General features: G+C 32.4%; 1 protein-coding gene across 1 annotated transcript; it reads right to left on the bottom strand.

Moving 5' to 3' along the window:
- On the bottom strand, positions 1–1,135 carry LOC131656335 (probable glutathione S-transferase parA). Its single transcript, XM_058926070.1, has 2 exons — positions 756–1,135; positions 1–592 (listed from the first exon to the last, which is right to left on the bottom strand). Exons 1-2 carry the CDS (start codon positions 1,071–1,073, stop codon positions 248–250), a joined length of 663 nt encoding a protein of 220 aa, XP_058782053.1. The 5' UTR covers positions 1,074–1,135; the 3' UTR covers positions 1–247.
- Positions 1,136–12,340: the final 11,205 nt, after the last annotated feature.

Below are 12,340 nucleotides of genomic sequence, written 5' to 3'. Positions count from 1 at the left end.
ATTTCTTTGTACTTTGATTACAAGAACTACGAATCAAAATTTTAAATTTCAATCAGTTATAAATATAAACTTTAATCACACTACCGCGACAATAATTTATTGGTAATGGCATATTACATGACAACGTAAACTTATATATATTAGCAATATACGCAAATATAATTCATATTTTATAATATAATAATACTTCAATCTTTGTGATTTCAAAGTCCAATTGATTATTCTCCTAAAAAATCCGCAACAAAATCTAATCAAGTCCATGACTATGTTTATACTCCATTGCAAAAGCATAGATTTTGTGAGGGTGAGGGAGTGACTTTGACACACTCTCTTTTTCCATACACCTTTTGGCCCAAGCCACAAGCTTAGGACACTCTTCCTCTATGCTTAGTTTCCCATAAGTCTCATATGTATAAAACCAACTTGTGAAGGGAATAAGAGCCACATCAACATATCCAAAGTCATTTCCACCAAAATATGGCTTATCTCCAAGCTCACCTTCTAAAGTCTTCAAACATTCTATAAACTTCTTCTTACCCTCTTCTTGTTGTTTACCCTTTCCTGTCCATACCTTCTTTCCAATGTTGTATATCTACATCAAATAGAATCCACAAATTAAACTTTTTTTGTCTAATGGTTAAATAATTAAAATAAATGAGATGTCGCGAGTTTAAACTCGTGTCTCTGCAATTAGACGTTCTAAAATCAGATAGCATTATATAACTAACAACATATATAGATATATAATTACTTACATGTTTGTCAATGTAATCTCCCCAAAACTTGGCTTGGGATCGGTTGTAAGGATCGGAGGGCAAAAGAGAAGGTTTGTGATTCCAAGCTTCATCAATGTACTCAACAATGTTGAGTGATTCACATATAGGTTTTCCATTATGAACCAAAACCGGGATCGTTTTGTAAACCGAGTTCATCTCTAAAAGAAGAGAGCTTTTAGCTTGAAAATCTTCTTGTCTACACTCATATGAGACTCTCTTCTCCTCCAACGCAATTTTCACTCTCATTCCATATGAGCTTGGCCAAAAATCCAACAAAACAACGTTGTCCTTTTCCATGTCTTTACAAAATGTGTAGCTTGCTTATTAGATATTATTTGTAATGTGAAACTACGATGGTGTTTGGATGATTTATATATTTGTGGGCGTTTGGGTTATTTATAGTTGTGCATTTCTTGTTTGGCAAGAAATAAAACGTGGCAAAGTTTACAAAAGATAGAGTCATTGTTCATGTTGGACTTGTGATCTTCTATGGTGTGCTCCTTCTTTTTGTTTTTTTCTTTTAACTTATTGTTTTTAGATTTTGATTGAAGAGTCATCGACATATAGTGGTTTGTAGTGATTCTTTTTTTGGATTAGAACACACATGTATATTTTGAGTATAAACACTAGAAAATGTGAAAGGAATAATTTGTAAATTTTGATAGATATCATATTTGACCCGGAATATGTAGTAGTGTTGACCGTTGAAGTATGCTACAAAGAGCTATGAAGATAAAGCTGATTGCAATATAAAAAATTAGACATATGTCACATTGCCACTGTCACTTAAATTCACTGTACTCGAAAATATAGCAAAGCGATATATAAATTTATTTAAATAGGTTATGGAATAAAACCCCTCTAATTATCTCAGATTCATTTCAAACCATTGTTTTTCAAATTATTAGATTATTAATGATGCTGTTTGGACCTTTCTGGTCTAGACAGGATTGAATTGAGATCTTTTGTTAAAAATCTGTATGCATAATATTTATTCTCTTAATTAGTATAATTAGGTGTAAATGTAAATATGATAGTTTAGAAAATAATTGAGTATTTATCTGCGAAATCAGAATGAACAGAATAACAGTTTTATCTAAACCTAGTCTGTTTTTTTTCACGATCCTAGTCTGTTTTTTTCACGATCCTGTTTCACTTTTGTTCACGTTCTCGTTTTTTCTCTCTCTTCTTTTTCAATTCTCGGTTATTTGTTTCCCAATCCAAATTATCCTCTCATTCTTGTTCAATTCCTATTTCCATAGTTCCATGTCTACCGAAAAGTATGAAGTCCTGTTGGTTCGCCTCAATGGAAAAAACTACTCAGCTTGGGCATTCCATTTCGAGATATTCGTCACTGGAAAAGATTTGTGTGGTCATGTTGATGGCAGCACTACAGCCCCTGACAAACAGGGCCGTCTCAAGATGATTGGAGGCCCTTTCTAGTGTTAAAGTCGAGACGTAATAATAGATCACAAAAATTGAAGAAAAAAAATTGATTAAATTATATAAATAAAAAACTTATAAATACCATAAATAACATAAAAAGAATATAATTTATAAATAACCTAAAAATACAAGTTTAAGCTAATTTAATCTTTTAACCATTTAAAAAGTATTATTCTAACTAATTGAATTGATCAATTAAATGAAAAGTGCTAGAAACATAATAAATATATATTTTAATTATATGATAATTAGATTTTAATTAGGTCAAAATATCATTAAATTTTTAAAACCTTTTAAAATTTTAGATTAATCTTGTATGTAAAATTTTGTACTCATTATATCAAAGAATCGTATGAGAATTAAAAAGAGTCGTTAATATTTAAAATAATAAAAAAAAAAGATAATTTGTTAATTTAATTAGAAATAATAAATATAAGAATAGTGTATATTATTTTTCTAAAGTTGTTTTTTTTAACTATTTGTCACACAATTTTATTATTTTATCCTTTGTAATGCTCACACCAATTTTCAAAATAGAGAGAATAAATTTATAGTTCTTATATATACAATTATTAAAAACATTTTATGAAAAATAGTGAGTATCATAAACAATTTTAAAGAAATTTAATATACATAAAATAATAAATGAAAATTTAAAAATATCTTATGGTTAGAGGAGTGAGTAGAGTAACTATCAACTTAATTTTAGACTTTAAAACTGTATGTATATAAAAAAATATATTTAAAGTAGTGCTAATAGCATTTGCTCATTTGCCAAAAATATAAGTAATAATGTAAAAACTAGACGTACACCCGTGCGATGCACGAATATGTTTTATTTAAATATTAATGATACTATTATAATTACAATTTAAAAAATTAAACGTACACAAATTTGTTTAATTTAAAGAATAATAATAATAATTATTATTATTATTATTTAAAAAATAATTTTATAATTAAATTTACAATCATAAGATAGGTTCTATTTAAATATCAATGACAATTTTTATAAATTTGAGAGAAGTGTTGCTATGAGTTATGAGTGTAGAAACTTTAGATTTTTTAATTCAATTTGTAACATCATTTAGAACTGAGTAGAAAAAAAATAGTTAATCTACATTACAAATACAAACAATTATGTACAAAATATGAAAAACATTATTGAATCAAATATGAATTACAATATAATTAATTATCATATATCAACAACATAAATAAATAAAAAATTTAAAAAGTGAAAACAAATAAAAAAATCATTTAATCCAGTTCTTAGATGAAAAAAATTAAATGAATACAAAGGTAGGAAATAAAAAATAAAGAATGTAATTGAGAAATATCTTGGTATGCAATTTTGTCATGCATGTCACGGTGACACCTACAAAAACAAAGGCAAAGAATTAAAAAAAAGGTAAAATATAAAAAATTAATTGAAATATGTCTAATCATTATTTTAATATGTGAAGAAGAAATTGAGAAATGTAATTGAGAAATATTGTCATATGCAAATCCCTTATCCATGGCATGGTGGCACCTACAAAGACAAAGGCAATTGGATTAAGAAAAAATATAATACAAAGGCAGACAAAGACAACAAATTAAGAAAAAATATAATAGAAAGATAAAGGCAAAGTATAAGAAATTAATTGATACATATCTAATCTTTGTTTCAATATGTGAAGAAAAAATAGAGACTAATGATGAAAATCAAGAAGGTGAAGAAGCCTAACAATTTTGATGTTAAAAAATAAATGAACTATCTTAAATATATATATTGAATGAGTTAGTGGTAGTGGTGGAATAGTTATAATGCAATATGTAACTGTATTTTCAATGTACGTGGTTTTAATGTAGGTGGTTGTGGTTGTGTAATAACTTAAAAATATGAAGTATAATAAGTGGCTTGTGGGTTTATTATTATTTATTATTAGAGATTTATTTAAAAGGTGGTTGTGTATTAACTAAAAAATAGGAAATAAGTGGCTTGTGAATTTATTATTATTAAGAATTTATTTTAAGAAAAACGTGGTTTTAAATATATATTAATTAATTAATAATAATAATAATAAATAGTGAATTAGAGATTTTATTTTTTTTAAAAACGTGGTTGTGTATTAACTAAAAAATAGGAATTAATAAGCGGCGGTTTTATATTATTAAGATTTTATTTTAAGAAAAACGTGGTTTTAAATATATATTAATTAATTAATAATAATAATAAATAGTGAATTAGAGATTTTATTTTTTAAAAAAACGTGGTTGTGTATTAACTAAAAAATAGGAATTAATAAGTGGCGGTTTTATAGTGATTTATTATTAAATAATTAATAATAATAATAATAATAATAATAAATAATGAATTAGATATTTTATTTATTAAAAAAACGTCATTGTGTATTAACTAAAAAATAGGAACTAATAAGTGACTTGATTATTATTATTATTATTATTATATTATTTATTGTTATTAATAAATATGATGATTTATTATTGGTGGAAAATTTGACGGGAATATTTTGGAGGGAAGAAGTTGTAGGATTATAATTTAGTATGAATATGAATGAATTAATAAGTGGCGGTTTTATAATGATTTATTATTAAATAATTAATAATAATAATAATAATAATAAATAATGAATTAGATATTTTATTTATTAAAAAAACGTCATTGTGTATTAACTAAAAAATAGGAACTAATAAGTGACTTGATTATTATTATTATTATTATTATATTATTATTTATTGTTATTAATAAATATGATGATTTATTATTGGTGGAAAATTTGGCGGGAATATTTTGGAGGGAAGAAGTTGTAGGATTATAATTTAGTATGATGATCCATTAATAACAAAAATAAAATAAAAGTAGAAACGTTATCCTAATAAATTTAGTAGCCTCTATTTAATGATTAAATATATGCAAGGATGCCATTCTAATAATATTACTATAATCATTAATTAGTAGAAAATTACAAAAAAAAAAATTGAAAAATTGAGGCCCCAATAAAGGTGAGGCCCTGTGCAGCTGGTCAGTTTGCACAGCCTCTTAACCGGCCTTGCTGACAAAGATAAAGGTAAAGTTGCACATGTTAAATGGGTAGTCAAAGATGCTCAAGTCATGTCCTGGGTCTTAGGTTCTATTGATCCCAACATTGTCCTGAATCTTCGACCTTACAAAACAGCAGCAACAATGTGGAATTATTTAAAAAAAAGTCTACAATCAGAACAACGCCGCTCGAAGATTCCAGCTTGAACACGACATAGTTGTCTTTAAACAGGATAGTCTCTCGATCTCTGATTTTTACTCTCAATTCATGAATCTGTGGGCTGAATACACCGATATAGTTTATGCAGATTTGAATCCTTCAGGTCTTAGTTTTGTGCAATATGTTCATGAAACTACTAAACGAGATCAATTTCTTATGAAATTGAGATCAGAATTTGAAGGCATTCGGTCCAGTCTCATGCATAGAAATCTTGTACCATCATTGGATAATTGTTTCAATGATCTATTACATGAAGAACAACGTTTCCTTACGCAGTCCATCATTGAAGATAACAAATCATCTACTATTCCAGTGGCATATGTAGCACGAGGAAAATCAAGAAGTCATGACATGAGTGTTGTTCAATGTTTCTGTTGCAAGCAATTGGGACATTACGCTTCAAACTGCCAGAAATAATTCTGCAACTATTGCAAGAAAGATGGACATATTCTTAAGGAATGTCCAATAAGGCCACCAAAGAGAAATGTCACAGCTTTTACAGCCTCGGTTGGTTCATCTATTCCAAACAATTCAGCAATCCAACATTGGTTCAACAAAATGCTTCTACTACTACTTCAACGGTGACCCCTGAAATGGTTCAACAAATGATCGTTTCAGCATTCTCTGCTCTCGGATTCTCAGGTAAACCTTCTTCCTCTTGGTATTTTGATTTGGGGGCTTCCAACCACATGACCAGCAATGCCTAATTTCTTACGAATATCAAAAATTATTTTGGAATTCTCAAGATTCATACTGCTGATGGAAATCAATTGCCTATCACAGCCACTGGTGATATTTCTTCATCTCTAACAAATTTTTTTGTTTCGCCTGGTCTCACTAGTAATCTCATTTCAGTCGGTTAATTAGTCGAGAATGATTGTCAAGTACAATTCTCACAATCTGGTTGTCTTGTGCAGGACCAACAATCAGGAAAGATAATTGCGAATGGGGCCTAAAGTTGGACGTCTTTTGCCAATTTAGTTTCCATTGCCTCCAAGTCTTTCTCTGCCTTTAGTTTCATGTAATTCTGCTATTGTTGATTACCAAATATGGCATAAGCGTCCTGGACATCCAAACACAAATGTACTTCATGACCTGTTAAAATATACTTTTCTTGGAAATAAACACATTCCATCTCTTAATTCTATTAATTTTGATTGTATTCCTTGCAAGCTTGGTAAAAGTAAAATTCTGCCTTTTCTAACACCAATCTAATGTAACACAAGTTTTTGATATCATCCACAGTGATGTCTGGGGCGTGGCACTAGTTATATCTCATGCTAATTACAAATATTTTGTAACTTTTATTGATGATTATAGTCGATTCATGTGGGTCTATTTTTTGCGATCAAAAGATGAAGTCTTTTCAGCTTTCAAATTTTTTCATGCTTATGTTCAGACCTAATTTTCATCAAAAATAAAAATATTTCGCTCTGACAATGGAGGGGAATACATGTCACACTCATTTCAGGAATTTTTGCAATCCAATGGCATTGTATCTCAAAGGTCATGCCCCTCAACTCCACAACAGAATGGAGTAGCAGAAAGAAAAAACCAACATTTGCTCGATGTTGTTCGTACCCTTTTGTTGGAGTCTCATGTGCCTTCACGATTTTGGTGTGAAGCCCTTTCCACCGTTGTCCATATTATAAACAGAATGCCATCTTCATCAAAATGTAATGAATCCCCTTTCATTCGGTTATATGGTCATGCACCAAATTACTCCACTCTTCGAGTCTTCGGTTGTGTGTTATGTCCATCTTACTCCACAAGAACGCACCAAGCTCACTTCACAATCTGTTAAGTATGCTTTTCTCGGATATTCTCCTTATCAAAAGGGATTTCTAAGTAATGATCCTAACCTTCGTAGGATTCGTGTATCTAGAAATGTCATTTTCCAAGAAAATTTATATTTTTTTGCATCACATCAGGATCTCGTCTTGTCTCCAATTTCTATTTTGCCACTGTTTTCTAACTCCCATTCAGGTCAACAATCTTCTAAACCTATCTTGACCTACAAAAGACGTAGTACTACCGCTCAAAATCAACTTGGCTGCTGGTCCAGTAGAAGAAGAACTAGAACCAGCTCCTCTATGACGCAGCTCACGCGATAGAAACCCCCCGGAAAGGTATGTCAATTGCATGACAACATCATTATCTTCTATTCCTATTCCTTCATCTTATAAACAGGCCATGGAGAATGGTTGTTGGCAGAAAGCTATTGAAATAGAACTTCTTGCTCTGGAAGAAAATCAAACTTGGGATATAGTGCCATGTCCCTCATCTGTTAAACCTTTAGGCAGCAAGTTTGTGTTCTCCATAAAGTTGCATTCGGATGGATCCATAGATCGATACAAGGCTCGTTTAGTTGTGCTTGGAAATAAGCAAGAATATGGACTAGACTGTGATGAGATGTTTGCTCTGGTTGCCAAGATGACAACCGTACGCACTATTCTTGCTATTGATGCGTCACAAGCTTGGCCACTACATCAAATGGAGGTCAAAAACGCATTCCTCCACGGTGATCTTCAGGAGGAAGTTTACATCAAGCTTCCTAATGGTATGCCTATACCTTCACCTAATACTATTTGCAAACTGAAACGATCTTTATATGGATTGAAACAGGCACCAAGAGTATGGTTTGAAAAATTTCGATCGAAACTAATTGGTTTTGAATTCAATCAAAGTCAGTATGATCCATCTCTTTTCCTACAAAGGACTCCTAAAGGCATCGTGGTTCTTCTTGTCTATGTGGATGACATTTTCGTCACCGGTTCTGATCAAGATGGTATTTTTAGAATCAAACACCTACAGCATTCAACTTTTCAATTGAAAGAGTTAGGCCATCTCACTTATTTCTTGGGTTTAGAGGTGCATTATCATCATGAAGGTATTTTTCTAAATCAACAAAAGTATATTCAAGACTTTGTCCAACTAGATGGACTCACTAATGCAGCCCCTGTAGACACTCCTATGGAAGTTAATGTTAAATATAGAAGAGATGAAGGTGACCTTCTTGATGATCCCACTCAATATTGCAAACTGGTAGGAAGTCTTATCTATGTAACTATCACTCGACTAGATATTTCTTTTATTGCACACAGAGTTAGTAAGTTCATGCAAGCTCTATGACATTTCCATCTATCAGCGGTACAACGAATCATTAGATACCTCATTGGCAGTGTAACACCCTTCTAAAAACCCCCGCGGAAATACAATAATAATCAGAGTAAACATGAAATACAAGGATGTCACAATTATTTTAATATAAAATACCATAGTCATTTGTCATGCCACACGAGGAACCATTTAACATAAACACAATTCATGTTCAACACAGCGGATTATAATTCATAACATTGAATATTCATCATCCATGCAAGTTACTCTAATACAAATATAAAACAACAAAACCAACAGAGTAATTCATCTCTAAACTAGCGTTCCCCAGTGTTACAATCAGAGCATGACTCGACACGAACTACGGACTAGCCTACGAGCTATCCTCACCCAATCAAGACGCCGCTACTCCTTAATCTGAAATCATCAAAGTAAGGGTGAGTTTCATTAGAATTAATAAGCATTATGCAGTCATAAGCAATAAAATATCATAGCAATTATCATCCACCCAACCATACATGTATCCGGAATTATTACAACAAGCAAACATCAATTCAACAATATTGGCCATCGACCCACAACTCATCATTCCATCAATAATCAAGTTATATTAACAACAACTCCTTAATACATCAATCATATAAACACACCAAAGCATAACACTGGATTTCATCCAATCATGTTATGACCAATGCATATGATTCAACTGACACGATGCATGTGGTACCATACATGGGCTAAACCCATCCAACTGATCTTTTTCATCACCAAGATACAGTCCAACTAGCACAAATTCCTCACAATGGGAATTATGCCCACCATTTTGATTCACTTTCATCACCGGGATCCATCACCAAAATGTATGTGAATGAATGCAACATATAACATGCTTACACATCACCAATCCGATGTATCACATCGTCTCATTATCAATCACCAATTCATCACCAATAAGCATGCATATGTTTTCAGCACTCATTCAAGTATATCACACATACGTTCACCACAATCAACATATTAATATTATCAGCATATTAACGTTCACAAATCAGCAATCATCACCACGATCATGCATCGTTACATCTATCATCATTGCACACAATGTAATAAATTGCCAAAACAACCCAACAGCATAATCACAAAACATGTATCATCTACGACATGTTATATACCAACATCACTCAATGGATATCATAATCCCATCACCAACACAAATACATGCATCAATAGTCATATATATAAGCACATATACATATACCATATTTCAATTCATCAACAATTAAATCGAGTTTTAAAAATAAAGTCGGCCACTGCCCATCTTACCACTTTATCAAATAAAGCATCTAATTAGCTTCGCAACACCCAAAACGGTACATAAATCAGATGCTCGGATCAAAAGTTATGGGTTTTTTAAATAAAAATAATTTTTCAAAACACACAGTGGAACCCGGTTCCTCCCACACAGGAACCGGTTCCTGACTGCTTCCCAAGACCCATCTCTGATTTTTACTATAGGGAACCGGGTTATCCCTATCTGGGAACCGGTTCCCAGCAACCCAGAATTCTCACGCCTCTGTTTTTATAAGGGGAAACCGGTTCCTCCCACACAGGAATCGGTTCCTACGTACCTGCACAGCAAAAATTCATAGTTTGACAGCAGTATGCTTTACCCCATTCCACCAATTCGTCCACACACGAATATTACACACAACCATCACCAATTTACACATTATAACACATTTCAAACAAGTTTTAAACATCTAATAACAACATATATCATGGTTATTATCAAAATCATGCCAATTATAAAGATTCATCAAAACCTAACAAAATTCCCAAATCCGACACGTCGATTGAACTAAACGACAATCCTAATCAATTCTACTACCCACAATCACATAAGGATTACTAACCCGAAGAATCCCCCTTACCTCAGAGTCGAATCTTCCAAGGTCCTCTTCCTCTTTGGCTCTTCTCTTTTTCACGTACTTCTCTGTTCCTCATACTTCTGCCCTTTTGCCTCTAACCTTCTCTTTTCCCAATTTCCTTTATTTTATGAAAATGAAATAAAAATGAATATAACTTAGTAAAGGCCTAACCAATTAGCACCCCTCTTTTACTAACATCACACCACAAGCCCAATAGCTCTTATTCCATCCTTCTCCAATTAAATCCAAATAAAATACTAAAATTTCAATTATTTAATTTAATCCCAATTAAATTAATAAACTGAAATTATGGGGTGTTACAACTCTCCCCCACTAAAAGAGTTTTCGTCCTCGAAAACATACCTTAGACGAAAAGTTTCGGGATAGGAGTCCTTCATCCGACTCTCCCGTTCCCAGTTAACACTTTCTTAGTCGAAGCTCAAAATTCATCCGACATAACCAACATAAGCATGTTTCATGCATTCAATCTCAACTCTTACGTCGCATTTGACTATCCCAAGGTATACCACTCGCTATATCTCCAAAGGTTAACGACAATGACACATTGAGGTGCGATCCATACAATACGCTCAATAACTGAATAATACAATTACACAATCCATGGTATGATCACAACTGCAGTAATGGATTCCGTCTACCCACGTACCAACCTTAAACACGCTCTTCCATCTGAGCGATAAAGTAATACTTACACTTACTCAAAACAAATTCCCGAGTTACTACATCTATTAAAACATTCCCACCATCGGAACGAGTACACGCAAGCAGTTATAATTACAAGCTCATCAGCCTCAATATACCATTGCTTACAATATAGCTCAACTGAGTCCCGCTCTCCACTAAGAATCAAATCAACTCCGTCCTTCGCAGAGTATAATCCCTCATTATACTTAGAAATCTACATAACACCTTACAACAGCACAAGATTATTATAGCATCATATAGTATCAACTCGTCATCTTAACTTCACTGAATACGTACGCATCAACCACGTACAACATAATAACATATTCATCATCTCGGCAATTATTCAAAAGGGTTCTAATCCCTTGGCACGACATCTGTACGTCCACAAGATTCTAAATCCAACATATAGATCAACACATATTCTCTACGTAGGATTCTGACATATTAATTCCTCACTGCTCACGAGTAGCACTCATAACACCACTCTACATCATACTTTCGCTGTGCGACTTCGATTACCCATCTTAAGTCACCGTCCCAGGTGTTGCACCATTTCATATTCACTTCTTCATATGCTCACACAACATGGTGAATGATTATTCTCACGGCTTAGCATCCACCACATCTTATACCATTAAGGTAACAGACAATTTCATCCCATCCATATGATTCCGTCTACTGTCAACAAGAGATTAAGGGTGATCAAGTCCTCAATTTGTCAATAGATAGCCGACAATCATATTTAAGCATAAACTGTTGTTACTACATAATAGTGTCCTTTATGAGTTTGCACTCAACTCATTAACATCGTCATAGTCTAATAATTCTCTACGGTGTCCTTCTTCTAGAATATTCTTTCAAGGTTCTAAAAACATTAGGAACACAAACCCGATCACCAACCCACAGCATACTATGCTCGTCGATTCTGAATTCACCGCCTTTACCTCTGTAATTAAAGTCATCTTATCGATCAACTCAACATCAGTTGTCTGACCTCCTCTAATCTCGTCAAAAATACCACTAGTCAGCTTTAGCATACCCAATCTAACACTGTTAGGAATACCCTAACATACCAACTCAAATCTCGGAATGGTTC

Source organism: Vicia villosa, linkage group LG3 (assembly GCF_029867415.1).
Source record: "Vicia villosa cultivar HV-30 ecotype Madison, WI linkage group LG3, Vvil1.0, whole genome shotgun sequence".
Classification (NCBI taxonomy): Eukaryota; Viridiplantae; Streptophyta; class Magnoliopsida; order Fabales; family Fabaceae; genus Vicia; species Vicia villosa.
Note: the sequence above shows the minus strand (reverse complement) of the source record. Positions and strands in the feature narration are given on the sequence as shown.